The sequence below is a fragment of the Echiichthys vipera genome, assembly GCF_963691815.1.
Source record: "Echiichthys vipera genome assembly, chromosome: X".
NCBI lineage: Eukaryota > Metazoa > Chordata > Actinopteri > Perciformes > Trachinidae > Echiichthys > Echiichthys vipera.
In genome coordinates, this window is record NC_139825.1 from 29,370,477 (window position 1) to 29,387,351 (window position 16,875).

General features: G+C 39.3%; 2 protein-coding genes across 3 annotated transcripts; both read left to right on the forward strand.

Annotated features, from left to right (window-relative positions):
- Positions 1 to 4,047: 4,047 nt before the first annotated feature.
- On the forward strand, positions 4,048 to 12,398 carry prelp (proline/arginine-rich end leucine-rich repeat protein). 2 transcript variants are annotated; one of them, XM_083939933.1, is made up of 7 exons: positions 4,048 to 4,160; positions 8,366 to 8,801; positions 8,888 to 9,073; positions 9,200 to 9,357; positions 9,489 to 9,685; positions 11,397 to 11,472; positions 11,647 to 12,398. In XM_083939933.1, the coding sequence occupies exons 2-7, from the start codon at positions 8,370 to 8,372 to the stop codon at positions 11,735 to 11,737; spliced, it is 1,140 nt and encodes a 379-aa protein (XP_083796059.1). In that variant the 5' UTR covers positions 4,048 to 4,160; positions 8,366 to 8,369; the 3' UTR covers positions 11,738 to 12,398. The 2 variants fall into 2 exon arrangements, with proteins under 2 accessions (XP_083796059.1, XP_083796060.1); XM_083939934.1 differs by having other exon boundaries at positions 4,089 to 4,156.
- Positions 12,399 to 14,826: 2,428 nt separating this feature from the next.
- On the forward strand, positions 14,827 to 16,436 carry il19l (interleukin 19 like; the record flags this gene model as incomplete). The annotated part of the gene is made up of 5 exons (XM_083939596.1): positions 14,827 to 14,982; positions 15,171 to 15,233; positions 15,394 to 15,546; positions 15,635 to 15,697; positions 16,344 to 16,436. The coding sequence occupies 5 exons, from the start codon at positions 14,827 to 14,829 to the stop codon at positions 16,434 to 16,436; spliced, it is 528 nt and encodes a 175-aa protein (XP_083795722.1).
- Positions 16,437 to 16,875: the final 439 nt, after the last annotated feature.

Below are 16,875 nucleotides of genomic sequence, written 5' to 3' on the forward strand. Positions count from 1 at the left end.
CACTGGGAATCCATTCCCTGGCAAAAAGTGCTGTAAATAGTTAAAAAGCACTAATCGATTTCAGACATAATCAAAATAATGTGGGGAGGAAGCAAGATGCCTGCACCATATGTAAACCAGTTCTGAGAGATATTGGGTGTGTTTCTTATCAAAAAGCATGGAAAACGTATGCCTGTGCTACAGTTTAAACAAACCAACATTTCAGCAGCTGGCTTCATCAAGGTTTCTGACATGACCGTGCAAACAATGTCATCATAGGATGGTTTCAATCAACTATTCCACAGCAACCCTCTGACTGTATTCAGTATTGCACCATAAGGACAACCAACCTTAAAAACCATAGTCACATACCCAGTTCATAATGTGGTTGTAAACAACAAAGTCTCTTGTCATTCCTTGAATTTGTCAATGATTTCAATCCAACTGATTTGGACATTTGCGTTCTCACAGCTCGGATGTCTCTAGATAATGTTAGGTTTACAGTAGGCTATAACCAACTTATTCCTAAAACCTTTGTGAAAGTCACTGTGATCTTGTGACACATTGAGCTGACTGTAACTGCAGCGCATCTGTTTGTGTGTAAACAGTTGAACTGGATGTTTGGTTTAATGCGTGACAGACAAGCTTTGATTTGGAAATGTCTACGTCCATGTGGCTTCCTTCTAGTGACTTGCTCACCAAAATGCTTACTTGCGAAAGCACTTTTTCAGTTAGAATGATTTCATGCATGATGTAATGCTTCTCAGTCTCATCAGCTGCCTTTGGGATCCACAGTCACTGATGGTGTTTGTGTGAGAACATTTTCATTTCATTGATGATGACTCTGTGCAAAAGACACATGGTTTCAATGAACTAGGAGGTTTTTTTCTATTTTATAGAAGATTTTATAATCCACAGGTATTTATTTGATTGACAGAAAAAAATGTTTTGTCAGTGTAATGATAGAAATATTGTTACTTCATAGACAAACAAAGGGCCTTCCAGCTACCTGTCTCCTCTGATGAACCCTGGTATGCACAGTGGTATGCACAGTGTCCTATTCTTAGGCAGGTTCTGGGTGGTGTAGCCAACAGTAACTGAACATAAAGTCTGTGCACTTTATCTGTGGTTGAAAGGACTGAATATAAGCAATGAAGGTAGCCTATCAGTGTGTTTGCACTTCTCTTCTGCTGAATGTGTATGCTCTAGATCCCTCATATAAACACCATGCATTGTTTGACATTAACAAAAAAGTTTATTATGATTAATGACATCATAAAATGATTAATGAGACAATACATTTGTATTTACATGAAACTTTTCAAGGGCAAACATATGAAAGACTGTTAACATTTGCCTTGATGGGTACCCAAAGCTGTCAATTTTGTCTTAATTGGGATATACAGGATGCTGTATCATCTTGTTGCAGCAGTGCAACACATAAGAAAGATGTCTGTAAATGTTGGGGAGAATATTAGTATTCCTCTGGGAATATTTCTGGCTGAAGCTCATGCTTCAAAGCAAACAGTTCAAACATCCAAATCACTCTGTAGATGACAGAACATGCCGTTCTTGGAGCGTTCTCCGATTATTATACACACCAAGTCATTTTGGACTGGAGCCTGATCCTGCCTTGCTCTCTCCATCGGTATGGAAAACATCTGGTGTAGTATGTAATGGCACTGAGGACTTCTGCTGAAGGTTTTCCTGCAGTACAAGCAGGTTCTCAGCCCTATAAATGTTTCTCTTCTTGAATCAACAGGTTGAATTCAGCCCTGAAAAACAGAGCACCTACATCCAACCAGCCTTTCTGAACGCTGTAGTTACACCAGTTACACTCCACCAGCTGTGTGACTTTTTTCACATGCAAAACCAACCTCAAAGGTTAGACTGCTTAAACTTTAATAATAAGAACACAAAATACAAACAATGTTTTGTTGGGATGGGAGACATGTACAGTATGGGCAGAATGATGGAAGGATTGCGAGTTAATCGACAGAGACTGGGAGGCAATAAAAACTCTGTGTCATGGTGGCTTGTGGCATAAGTTTAGGTGATTGTAAGTTTATTTATTTTAAATATTCAAGTAATTAGGATTTTTTTTTTCCAGATAGCAAAATTAAAAAGTACAATGGAGAGTTTTTTGAGAGTTTTGTCGCAGTTTTTTGTTGACTCAACAGAAGTAGACCTGCTCGAGTTTATCTCCCATATCTCTAATCTCTGTCATGTCATCAATATATTGTATTGACTGTTGCATAACAATAATTTACAATTCTGAAACAAACTAGAACTTTGGCTCTTCTCAGTGCGAGAGCTGAAGGAGACAATCTTGTCTACTCCAAAGTTTTCAAATCTAATTTAAAATAACTTGCATGAGTGACTTTATTGACTTTTTTAGCTCAGACACCAAAATGATCTTGCAGTGTATTTGAGCGTAACTTTCCATTCTCTTTCTAATGATGCGTCCATCATCTGTTGTCATCATCATGTCCTTACAATACTGTCATTCATTAGAAAAGTGGAATGGGTCATTCTTGGTGTTTCTCTGTGTCACACTAATATGACACATGCAGCAAAGCCAGACAGTAGCCGGATACAGACAATTTGTGGCAGACCGCCTCGTTCAAAGATTTGCTTTTGCTTTAATTTCCAGTCTACTTAATTCAAACTCTTACATGTACTGTACTGTTATAAATGTATTTATGATGACAGTATATTGTGGGGATTATATTGGAGATGAAACATTAAACCAATAATATGATGTTGCTGTAAATGAGCAGCTATTTCCAATGATTTCATCCCTGCAGGAAGCACAAAATAAAAACTTTTACAGAGAAATGAGGTCACTGTAGTCGGCCAGAGGAGCTGAGTCATTAAATACTGTAGGATTCTTGAAGATGAGAGGCTAAAAAGTGACGCATTTGCTACAGCCATCTCCCTCTGCGTCCTATTTGTTGATGTAACCTACCTTTCATTGTTGGGACCAGATGTTTTTTCCCCAGGTGAGCTCAATAAACCAAACTTGGTGACCGAACGAAGAAGAGGCAGGAGTGCAGTGGGGGACGGAGAATTGATGAAAGGAAAAACATAGGTGAGGGAAAGTGGCAGAAGGAGGCATACTCGTGTGTGTGTGTGTGTGTGTGTGTGTGTGTGTGTGTGTGTGTGTGTGTGTGTGTGTGTGTTTCAAACTATTCACTACATATGTTTGCCTCATTATCCTTCAGCTGCAGCTCACTCTACAGGAATGCAGGACAGCAAACACATGTCCACCTCTGAACCCCCAGTGGCACATAAATACATACACACACACACACACACACACACACACACACACACACACACACACACACACACACACACACACACACACACACACACACACACACACACACACACACACACACACACACACACACACACACACACACACACACACACACACACACACATAGATTATCACCACTCTGTTAATCACAGTGTCACACAGCTCCATTTCCTGAAAGACCCTCCCAAACACCCCCTGCCTCAGCTGGACATCAGTAATCAGTTTACTGATGCTGGAAGACAGACAAAAAAAGGATATTCAACGGACAGAGAAAGGATGAAGTGGAGTCAGTGGAGGGATGCTGCTAATTAAAAGCACATGACTTGTTATGCATGCATTCATCTGAACAATAGCGGGGTTGGTGGGAGTTTCAAGAGAGATGCTACTATAGCTGTATATAGCCTATAACAGAGTTCACATGCATGTGCAAACACACAAATATGCAAACATCCCCATGCACCTATGTCTATTTGAGACAAAGACCCTCATGCTATGCTGTAACAGAACGAAAATAATAATAACAAACTGTGACACAGTGCAGACACATGAAAGAGCCTGCGGTCTTACAGAAGGAATTAAGAATAAACCGCATTGGCCCTGAGCCGAGCAGAGAGGGAGAAAGAACCACTGTGACCTTCAGAGGGAAAAAAGCCAGGGAACAAACCCAACAGGCAGACTTGTCCACCCAAGGAGGGAAGGGTAAGGGAGAGAGAGGGAGGGGAGGGGAGGGTTAGGGACGGAGAGAAACAGAGGAAGAGGGAGAGAGAGGGAGGGGAAGGAAAAGAGTGAGAGCGGCAGAGAGAAGAAAAGACACAAAACTTGTGACTTGACAAAAGAGGGCAGGTACCAGAGGCAGGTAAGAAACTTTATTTGTGGTTTCCAAGGAAGGCTGTTTTAGATGGGACATTATCAAAAATACAAGAATTCAGACAGGAGTGTGTTTGTTTGTTTGAGTCCGAAAGATCAGCGTAAATGTGTGTGTTTAAGGGGGGGGGGGGGGGGGGGGGTCCTGGCACAGCTGAGCCACGCTGGTGTGTTTCTATAGAAACGCTGTGCCATACAGAGTGGTACCCTGTCCTCCAGGGAGCCGACATACAGCACTGCTATTCTACACTCCTGCGCACTCGCCTTGATATCAGCTCTTTCCGTCACGGTGTGAGGACAGCAGTTGCTGCAGGAAAAGTTAGAATATGAAGAGAGTGAAGAAAGTATGAAAACTCACTGTTGCTCATTCTGGCTGGGGGAGAATATTTTTTGCAGGTCATCGGACGGAGCTTCAAATAAATAGGAGTCAACAGGATTTTTGTTGCTTGAATTTTACTCACTCTGCAGGAAAGTTGTTATTTAAACCATTTTTTCAACCTGAATAAAACTGAAAAGGAATATGTGAAAATCTCAGGCATGTACGTTTTTTCACATCCTGTGGTGAATTACTGTATTGTAAGAGGGTTGAACTATTAAAAATCCCTCTGAGTAGAGTGTGAAGAATGTAAAAGGAAAACAGCGGTCAATCTTGTTGGAGTTGGCTGGTGTTCAGGACAAAGAAGCAGTGATGACAGACTGAGGTCTAAAGTGTAGATTTCAGTCTCTCTACTCCCAATGCATTTTAAACTAGTATTGTTTTATTTTTATTAGTTCATTAACAAATAAATCAGTCGGTATATGTGAGTGCCTCTTCTAACTTCTTTATTGCACATCCAGATTGCCGTACCACAGATTCGTACATCCAACCACTGCAGGGCTGCCCCACCCACATGAGGAAATGTTTTGGTGATCTTGTAATACTAATGCAGAGTTTCTGCTGCTGCTGCTGAGGGCTTCAGAAGGAGGGAGATACTTGTGTATCTATAACACCTCCAGTCTATTTATACCAATCAGGATGATCCATGATATTTGAGATACACAGAGATGAGTTGAACATTCAGAAGATGCATTTTTTCCCCATCACATATATCATCATTTATAGTATATGGAGATTTCTGTATTTTAAGATTTTCAGATATCTGAGTCATTCCTGAATTCAGCTGTGAGACATGTTTCTTATTCAAGGCTTCTTTTAGTGCTCTTTTAAAACAGTGGAGATCATATTCACTTAAAGAAACGACAGTGCCTGCTCTTCAAACAAAAGAAAAATATGAATTGGAAAGAGCTCATCATCAAGGACATTGTGGTAACAAAACACCTTTGTTCAACAGCTACTCCAAAAAATGTATCTCAAAAGAACTCATAGTACTAAAATTCAACATGTAAACAGTGTGAAAACAGCTGCAGTTAAAAATATATCCAATTGTACTATGACTGATATAGTAATATCGTGGTCTTAGATGTTAAAAATCACAACTAATACATCTTCAATTATGAGAAAGTTAATATTTTTAATGATATGTTAATTTGTCTTAATGTTATTAGGAGCTTAAATTTTAGAAAAGGAAAACTGAATTGAAGACACGGTTTAAAATGCATTGCTGACCCTGCAGCAATTGAGAAAACATTCCTACCGATAGATCCATTTAGTAGCTGTTTTGGATCATCATTTATGAGCAATTTGTGTCGATGACAGCTGTGTACAAATGAGAATGTAAAGTTGTGATTCTGTATTTCCATGACAACTGGACAAACTATATCTGCGATACAGCTGTAATCAAAAACTTTGAGCTTTGGGGGGTTTACAGTCTTTTTGTGAGAGTTAACTCCAGAAGTTTATAATGGTTGGGGATTAATGCATTACAGTCATCTCTGATGTGAATCTAATGTATGACGGTCTCTGACCTGCAGAGACGCAGTGTAGTGATCTCTGACTCTGGGTAGCTCTCATAATGATCACATGCTTTTCGAGGTCACAAATAACAAATCAATGAGTCAGCTTACTCTGACTTTGAGTCTTTGATTGTTTAACCACAGATCATGACAACAGTCGAAAGAGGGGAAAGAGAGCTGGATCTGGTTTTGATCGAGGGGCTGGGAGGCTCTGGGTGGCTGAGAGGAAAAAGGAAGGGTAGTGCCAGAGAACAGAGAAAAGATTTCAGATTTGTTTTTCCAGGCAGGACAGATTATGGCTCTGAGCCTCATTCCTGCCCCGTGATTCATATGTGATGTTTATCAAATTGGCCAAAGGCTTGTCTAAAAGCTAGCAAAGTGATGGGAAACTAATGGTGCATTTGTGCCGGAGCATGATGTATTTTGACAGCTGTATTGTGATCATTTACAGCAGGCTTATGCTGATGGGGCAAATAGCACAGTATAAAGAAACAAATGCTTAACAAACAGACACTATGAATGATGTAAAACTTTAGGATTAAGAGAACATCGTCAAAAAATCTGCATCTGTTTGTGTGTGTCAGTCTAATGACATGGAGGTCATTACATCGTACACACTCAAAACCAAACATCCTGCAGCTGAAATTAATCCTGGCAAAAGGTCAAATGCTGAGGTGTGTCTCTGTATACCATCAAAGTGCTAAAATTTGCAAAGCAGACTCGACATGAATTTTATGAATATTAAAAACATGAATTGTTATTTAAAAAAGTTACCATTAAACTATACTATTTACTCTAAATACACATGTATATCTGCCTACAACTATTAAATATTTCAATAGTTTAAAAGATACATATTGCCTCCATCAGAGTGTCAGTGGGTTTTAGTCCAGTTTCCTTTGGGCCTCTCCTTGGTCAAAGAGTCTTAACCTACCAGATCTGCAGTTTTCCCCTCTAGACCAGTGCTGACAATAGAGCCTTTATCCCAAAACCTTTTTTCTTTCCTCTCCCTCATAAGTACTAATTTCCTGTACCAGTATCTGCCCCTCCTCCTCTTATATTTGATCACATTAAACAAATACCTGCCTCGCTCTCTTTCACTTGTATAACCAAGCCTCAAACTCTAATCTTAACATTTATTTTAACTGGAATTACATGTCAACTTATGTCACTTTGACATTATGAGAATGCTGATTGACATGCTTTGGAAACTAGAAAAGGTTTGAGCTTCAGCTTAATAAGACATTGAGGTCATGAATAGCAATATTAGCACTTGTGTAAGAGCAGCATCAGGCAGCCATATTATATATTTATATGTTTCATTATTCTGTGCAGTAAAAGTTCAGGCAGCAGAATGTATTGGTTTACAGTACAGATTTCATGGCTAAGATCCAAAAGAAACCTGCTCTATGTTATTCTAGATACTTGGCTAGCCATGCCTGAAGGCTGGACAAAAATCAGCAGGGCTTTAAATGCTTTCGGCAATCAAAAAGGAAATACAAACTGATGCTTACTGGAGTTTTCAGTGCAACCGCAGATGTCTTGGTCTGATCCTGTAAATGCTTGCTGATCAAGGAAGCAGGGTTTGGACACACTTGAGCTGCAGCACTGGCCCGAGCTCCCATACGGAGCAAGAAACAGAAAAAGGACCAAAGTACATGATGTTAAATTTTCTGTGTGGGTGGGATGAGCTGAACGTATTGACTAACAAGCAGAACCAAAATGACAGGATGTGTGTTGTGGGAGGCTTCTTTCTCTCTTAAAGGTCCCATTTTTCATTATAAAGCATGTCAAGGTGCTATATTAATACTTTGAAAGTATCAAAACACTCAATCAATCCACAGAGAAATGCACACATTCCGTATTCAGAAACTGTGTCTTTAAACGAGCCGTCAGTGTGCGGTTGTGTCACAATTACACTATTTATACGTAGAAGTGTTGCTACTGTGCCGTTACAGTCATTCCCCGGCTGCAGAGATGCCGAAAGCATAGATGCAGAAGAGCTGACCAATCAGAGCATACTGGGCTTTTTCAGGAGGGGGTCTTAAAGAGACAGACGATAAAATGGAGTGTCTCAGACAGAGAAAGAAAACAGGTATATTCAGACAGACAGTATGAGACATATACTGTGTTTTCTACATTAGAGCATGTAAACATGTTCTAGTAGAAACCCAAAATACAAATATGAATGTGAAAATTAGCAGAACATGTTCCTTTAAACCCATGTAACTGTACAGCATACAGTATATAGCATACAGCATACAGCATACAAATCAACTACCTCTGTTACATTCTCTGTCATAGGACGATGAAGGCCGGCGTGGGACTCTTCTCTGCATTGGCTCTGTTTCTCCTGATGGGGGCAGTGTTCACCCAGAGACCTCGGCCAAAGAAGCCCACCAGGCGCCCTGCCACCACCAGGAAGCCTTCTGTCCCCAAGCCTGCTATACCGGCACAGCCCGAGCCTCAGGAGCCTACAGACTTCCCCCCTCCCATCCTGGGCCCACCCTCCATGTATCCTGACTGTCCCAGAGAGTGTTTATGCTCCCCGAGCTATCCCAATGCTCTTAACTGCGAGAACCGAAACATCCGCGTGATCCCTGTTATCCCATCTAGAACCCACTACCTGTACCTGCAGAACAACTACATCTCAGAAGTGACGGCAGAGTCGTTCCTCAACGCCACTGAGATCCGCTGGGTCAACTTGGCTAACAACCGAATTCATCGAATAGACAAAAATGTCTGTTTCCTAAATTAATACTGATTTGAAAATTAACCATCTAAAAAATATCTAAAGTGTGTTCTCCGTATCCACCTCTTGTGCAGGTGTTTGAGAAGATCCCAGCACTGCTGTACCTCTATGCGCAGCGTAACCAGCTGAAAGAGGTCCCTTCCGGTCTCCCAGCAAACCTAGAACAGCTGCGCCTTGGTAGGAATCGTATATCTAAAATCCCTGCAGGTGCTTTCAACAAGATGGGGAACCTGACGCTGCTTGACTTGTACCACAACCAGGTAAAACTCTGATTAAAAGTATCTCTGTCATCATCTTACTATATTGTGCTATTTAGGTATGAGCAGGGTCAACTACCTGTATCCTTTTGTGGGGCAAATATTTGTGTCTAATGACTTTTCTGTCAGCTGAGTGACAGTGATCTGGGAAAGAACACATTTAAGGACCTGAAGAGCCTAATGCAGCTCAATCTGGCTCACAACGTCCTGAAAAAGATGCCTGCTGGTGTTCCTAATAGCCTCATACAGCTTTTCCTGGACAGGAACCGTATAGATGACATCCCAAAGCAAGTATACAGTGCACATGTTGTCACATAGCTGATTAACACCTATGCATACATGCACTGCATGCATTATGAAACTATGGTTGTGTACAAAATTTACAGTTGTTCGTCTCATCCGTTGTTCTCTTGTTTAGAGACTACTTCAAAGGCTTCAACCACCTGGCATTTGTGAGGCTGAACTACAACGAGCTGAATGATAAAGGTCTTCCCAAGTATGTGTTCAACATATCCACCCTGCTGGACCTGCAACTGGCCCACAACCAGCTCGCTTCTGTTCCTCTCTTCAACACTCACCTGGAGCACCTGCACCTCAACCACAACACCATCGAGAGTAAGTTATCTCAGCGGCAATATGCACCGTCTTAAAAACTTGTTTTAAACAACCGATGAGTATGATATCTTACAACAACTTATGCACGTCAATTTGTATGATATCTCACGAAATATGACGCTGCAAAACTATAATCGGTAAAGGCTGTGAAGGTTACGATTTGGCACCAAAACAACTTGGGACCCATCCACCACCCTCATCCCTTCCCCCGAATGCAGATTTTGGTGCTCTTAGTCTACTTTATCACTCTTTTTTGCGCTGGACCTAATTTCTACAGTAATAAATAAGTGGATTGCATATGAGTGACAGTGCATTATCTTTACGCTGCACTGCATGGATCAAGTGACTACTGACATGCAATGTAAAAAGTCTGTAGTGATGGGCCAACACAGAATTATCACCCAAGTCTGCCATTCCCCTGAGCTCTATGGTGTGTTTAAATGTATTTGAGCTCATGGTTTTAACGCCCATACTTTTGTGTGCTTAAGTGAGAACAGGCAGCTGTCAGTAAAAAAAAGAAAGAAGTTTGGATAAACCTACTGTTCATGACCTGTCCCGCCCCAAACAGTAGATGGACAAAGTTAGTGGCTAACTGTTGATCGAATTGACCATTTAGCATCCAAAGAGCCCAGTTTTTTTCAGGAGTTGGTGGAAAGCGTATACAGAAAACAGATCTTGAAATAATATTAGGCTTTCATTTGTAAGGTCCCCAAAAACCCAGCACCAAATCAATGTTTATGCTTCTCTGGGTCCACTGGAAGTGTAAATAGGCAGCATTTTGCAATAAAGTCTTTGGAAAAGTGATCATTTGTAATCTTGTGTTTAAGGCTTGCTCTGCTGCCCCCAAGTGGCTGAAAATAAATTAATGCATCTTTAATGTTGGCTTTTCAAATGTATTTTTATTCAAGACCCTACACACCAAAGACTGAATGAAAGACATTCAATTTCTAAGGGGCCAGAAACACGACTCAATATGAACACTAATGTAACTTGATGTCTGATACATGTGTTTATTTTCTTACACGCCAACAATTAAACTTTATATGGTGTTATTATGTTTCTGTCAACATATTTGGGTTCTTCCTAATTTATTTATTTTTAATATAAACTTAGCTCTGACCTTGGATGATCATGAGCTACTACACTGTTGTATACGTCTACAGATTAAGTTAGAATGAATTAAATTCTCAGATGTAAATAAAGTTATAGAAAATACTTTTTTTTACCAATTTTATTTAATAAAAATACCCCTGATCCTACTACTTTTAGATCTTGGCATGACTGGTTCATGTTTACTTTCCTATTTGAGACTAAAACTGCTTTTCAGGACGGTCTGTTGAAAGTATTTCTGTTTCAAGACTAAAGCTGAACAACTTTTTGTTGTCAGGTTTGCAAGGCTTTGCCTCAGCTCGCAGAGTCAATAACAGGTTTTAAATCAACCGTTTATTCATTTCTACTTGTAGTCTTTTCTGTAAGTTATTCTTCCGCATTTGTTTTATTACTTCCATTCAGCATGACCCCTTATTTTTGCTAAACTGATTTATGTCTTTTTGTGTCTCTTGTCTTAAAGCACTTTGGAGACTGTTATTAAAAAGCACTAAACAAATTAAAAGTATTGAATTATTAGAAACATAAGCATATTCAATTGACAAGTTTTTTAATTCTCGCAACATTTGAGGACTAGATATTCATGACTGTGTTTTCCTGGCAGGCATCAATGGCACCCAGATCTGCCCATATAGCCTGCAGGCCGACCTGAGCGATTACAGTGTGGTGCCCAAACTAAGGTATGTAACAAGATGTCACAACTTGGCACCCAATAATATAAACCGGTAGAGTGGCACCCTTTGAGAGGAAGTAAATAGGAACTAAATTATGATGTCAGGAACTAATGAGTTTTTAAGAAGCAGTAGTGATGATGAGATTGTGATGGCATGTTAACTACCTGTTCTGTTGTGTAGGTACCTACGTTTGGACGGAAACCACCTGAGCCCCCCCATCCCTCTGGATGTCATCATGTGCTTCAGGCACCTCCACTCTATTGTCATTTAGGAGAATCCTGCCTAAAGCCCTGGAGTTATACACGCACACAAACCACACACATACAGTATACACACACGAACACACAGTCACCGTGTGCAAACTGAATTAAAGGCAAAGCATGCTTTGAACCAGGTATATCCAACTGTGGAACTGCGTTATTGTAAGAAGGACAAATACATGAAAAAAAAAACCTGTAAATCTCTGATAGTTTAACTTTCATTGTTGCCGGATTAAAAACAATTTGAACATTAAAGTATGAATCTACAAAGAGCGGATATACCGACCTTTACGGTTGGGTTTTTGTTACATTTTATCTGTCATTTTTTGTTTATAGAAATACAATGCAAAACCGCTAGAATGAGTTAAGCCTGAAAATACAGGTGCATTGACAGACCTGCTACAAATATAGAGGGTAGTTATGTTCACCAGCAGATGTGACCAGAGTAGAGCTCCACGAGGACGAATGAACAGACCTGCAGTGGAGGTCAGAAGAACCAGTTTAAAACATAACTACCATGTAGTTAAAACTGTCCCAAATGTGCCTGTGATTTTCAAGGTACTCCATGTAAAAATGTCATTTTATTCGTTTTATTCTTAGTCATCTGTATATTATTCTTCTGTATAAAGAAGTTTGTACAAATAATGGAAAATAAACCCTTTTTTTCTTTGATCATTTGATCGTGTTTGATTTTTGAGATTTTCCATTTTTGTACTATATTTTCCGCATTATAAGGCGCACCTTCAATGAATGGCTTATTTTGAAACTTTTTTCATGTATAAGGCGCATCGCATTATAAGGCGCATAGAATAGACGCTACAGTCGAGGCTGGGGTTACGTTATGCATCCATTAGATGGAGCTGCGCTAAAGGGAATGTCAACAAAACAGTCAAGGGAGGTCGTCTTGTTGATTCGTTAATGTTAAACTCTCTCGCTGCTGCTCTATTCCCGTGTTCTACTGCGTGACTAATGGCCTTGAGTTTAAACTCTGCGTCGTAAGCGTGTCTCTTAATAGGAGCCATTTTACATAGCATCTTTTATTAGTTTACATAAACACACAAATGGAAATGAAACGGCCTGCTTCGCGCAGTCATATATCTCAACATGCACCGCGCGTTACTTCTTCTACGGGGGACAATAGAGTCAGCGGCTGCTTACCGTAGTTGCGAGACTTGTTGTGGCTCAATATAGGTCCATATATAAGGCGGAAAATACGGTATATAAAATAAAGTACATCTAAGGATTATACTTATGTACAATTTTGAGGTACCAATAGAGGACTAAAACCAAACTCTGGATCTACCAAAGCTGGGCAGTATCAACACTATTACAACCGTACAGGACAGGACACTCATAAGCTATCCACCTTCCGAAAATCTCTAACCAAAGACCATCTCCAATAATAACCTTCTCAAAGTCACATATCATAATCAAATTTACTCTATATAAACACTGGAGATCATAATTTAGAGAACAAACTCTGAATACTATATTTATTCTGAAATAAAGAATCTCTGGAAAGTCCTCGGCAACAAAGTAATGACTGAGAAACCCACTACAGTTACAGAACTGTGGAAGAGACTGAAGAAGAATGGACCAAATGTTTGTGTTGAAGTGCCTTGGTTATCGGATATTTTATCAAATGCTGAACAATAAAAGATAACAATATTTCATAATAAACCAATTTTAATAATTTGTTCTCTAATTTTTATTTCCAGTGTATATATGTGTTCAGAATGGATTATTATTACTCTGGACTCCAGGAGCCAAAAGAAGGAAAGACAGTTACAGGGTATTTTTGTGTAAAACTGATTCAATCTCAAATCTAAAAAAAGTGTACCATATACTTTGTATGAAAGTACAGTGTAAGTAAGTGTATCATATGGACAGAAGTTTCTCATATGATATATTCACCAGCGGTTGAAGCAGTGCCACAGAATCAGAGACCTGGATCATTGGACATGTCTCCATGTTCAAAAAGCTTTATGGTGACCTCTAGTGGGCAGAAACAAACACTAAGCATTCCTAAGCAGCTACGAGGCTACACACACTTACATTCACCTCCTACAGTGGCATGGCATCTGGAATTTTTTCACTTCTCTATTTGTATCGCTATTATACATATAAAACAGGAATAACCTATGCATATATATATATATATATATATATATATATATATATTTCCATGAACACAGGTTAATCCTGTTTTCTAATGGACTTCCCTGCTCATGATTCTTTCCATTACAAGTAGTCATCAAAAGTAAGCAGGTGAGCAGGTCCTGTGGGTGTTTCCCATCAGGACTTGTCTGACAGGAGTGAAGTCTGTCAGTGAGAGTGCTCTGTTAGGAAAACCAGCGGTTGTATGTCTTACACTGTGCTGAAGAAGGCTTTATATCGAGTATATAGCAGAACACACAGTAATTTGTTTATATAACATTTGAGAGCAGATAAGGTGATTGGTCGAAGGTCTATGAGAACACAAAAACAAATTGTTATTTTTGCAAAACATACCCATCTTTAGCCTAAAGCAATAGATCAACTAATTTAAAAAAAACTTAGCTAAATGATGCAGTGAGTACTTTTTAAAGAGGAACACACAACTGTGAGAATGTACTGAATAATGACTCATTAAATAATTACAACTCTGATAGCAATGGTGTTTCTCATTAGGTAAGAGGAAATCCTAAATAAACTCTTTTCCTGTTCTTCCAATCAGGTATTGAGACATCAGTTCCTTTAATTACAACATACTTCCTCCTACTGTAAACTAATTAGTGTGCGTGTTGTGCAGGTGCATGTGTGTGTATGTGTGTGTGCAAGCTGTGCAGTGCCTGGTAAAAATTCCCCACACTTCACTATAAGAGGAGACAGCATGGAGTCACAGAGCCACATCACTCTCCGGACTCTTCCTCTGGGGAACAATCACAGGTGAGTCTAAACACAGGTGGTGCTGGATGGGGTCGTGATGGTGGTGGGTGACCTGAAAATCACAATGTTGCCTTACATTTTAAAATAAGGTAAGAAATCAGGAGGAGAGATTCTTTGCAAATGTTTAACAAATAAAATGTTTCTGTTCGCTCTCACACAGACAACCACCACAATGAAGATGCTGCTCAGCTGCTCTCTCTGCCTGCTCGTCCTGCTCAGCTGTCTGAGTGAACCTGCGGAGAGCCGAACCCTGACTCTGGAAAGCTGCTCTGTCAACGTTCACATACATGAACTGCGCAAATATTACACTACCATACGATCAAATGCGGTGAGTTTAAAACTTTACTTCAAACTGACTCAAAATCAATAATAGAAATCACCAAATACCTCATCCAGCATACAGTAACATGCAGACACAAACGACACACACAAAAAATCTGAAAATGTTCACAGCAAACACTGTTTATGACTAATTTAAATGATTCTCACTTGTTCTTTGTGGTCTTTACATTACAGATAGAGGGGGACGGTGAGATCGGAGTGAAACTTTTGGACAAATCATTGATGAAGCATGTACAGGTGATTCTTTTACCATGTAGTGCTGCTGTTCGTTCTATCCTAATTGCCTATTTAAGATTTTGAATATGTCCCTCCTCTAAACCCCAAATAAAAAGTATACATGTATTTATCATGAATGTGTGAGAGCTGCTGAATTCTGACCTGTTTGTGTCTCTATCAGGCCGGTCAGACGTGCTGTTTCCTGCATCTCGTGCTGCGTTTCTATGTTGAGAGAGTGTTCAGAAACTACGCCTCTGCTCAGCCCCTGCAGCAAAGCTCCTCCAGCGCTCTGGCCAACGCTTTTGTCAGCATCAGAAGAGATATACATAAATGTGTAAGTTAGCTGATCAATAACTTGTTGTTGAGTGCTTCAATTTAAAACAGCAATAACTTTATTAATAACTGTGCATTGTTCTGTGCAGCACTGCCAATGTGGAGAGGACACACAGAGAAAAATTGACTCCCTGCATGCTGAATTCATCAAGGTACTGAAACATTCACACAGTGGGCTGCAGAGGGTGCAATTTTTTTTCAAACACACTTTTCAAATGATATCTCAGATGGTTTCTAGTTATGGGCTACAGTTAGGGTCAACTTCACAAATATTATATTTGAAATATTTTCTTTTCTTACATATTTTTGGTATCAGCTACTAATAACTTAAAATAACTAGTTATGATGGGCAAAAAGTCAATATGAATATTAAGTTATTTACATTACTAAAAATGTAATAGCGCACTGAAGCTCACATGGGTTTATTTTCTTTTTTTATTTATTCTAAAAGAAAATAGTTGTCAACTGTCTTCTTTCCTTTTTTTAAAAATATACAGTAACCATCTATCTATAAACTTGTTTTACTTTTGGCTGAATACCCTGATAGGTGGCCACATGGGCAATGATAAAAAAAAGTATTTGCAGAGGCTTCTGAGGGCAGAATCGTTAATAAAAGGGGTTCATGCAAATTCTTTTATGCCTATCTAAAAGGCCTAATAAACTCCAGCTGTGGCTTCCATTAACCAAACCTGATTCACTCTAACAAGACAAAGTAAACAGAAAATTGTTTCTGTACAGTTAGTTCATCATTCAATCCTTCTTCTATCTGTCCTTTCTGTGTTTCCTTCCTTTGAGCAGCTAGAAATAGACCAGGGGGCGAAGAAGGCCATGGGAGAACTGGGCACTGTGCTGGACTGGCTGGAGGCGCTCAACCAGAGAACATCCACATGATCATTCAGAAACTCTGTAAAATCAGCCCTGCCCCCTAAAGTGTCTGCGGCTGATGATCCCCATGCTAATGTCAAAAATTACTTGTAAGCAGTTTGTTTACTTTACTTCTGCACCAATTTACATTTCTCTATTTTGTACTTGAATTAAAATAATATATATTTTATATGGACTTTTTTGATACAATATTTATAATTTTCATGCCATCAATGTCTATTTATATTTATCAAAAATAGAAAGTTGTTAAGGTATTGTATGTATGGTTCTATTGTTCTAAGGTTGTTATGCAGACTTAAGAAATAACTTAATTGTAACTTTTTAATTGTAACAATGGATTTATTCAAACTTCAATAAAAATATTCTTTTCTACTGAGACTGAGTGATTCCTTTCAGCACAAATTTACCATTTAGTGGTGATCAGTAAAAACAGTGTTTTATTAAA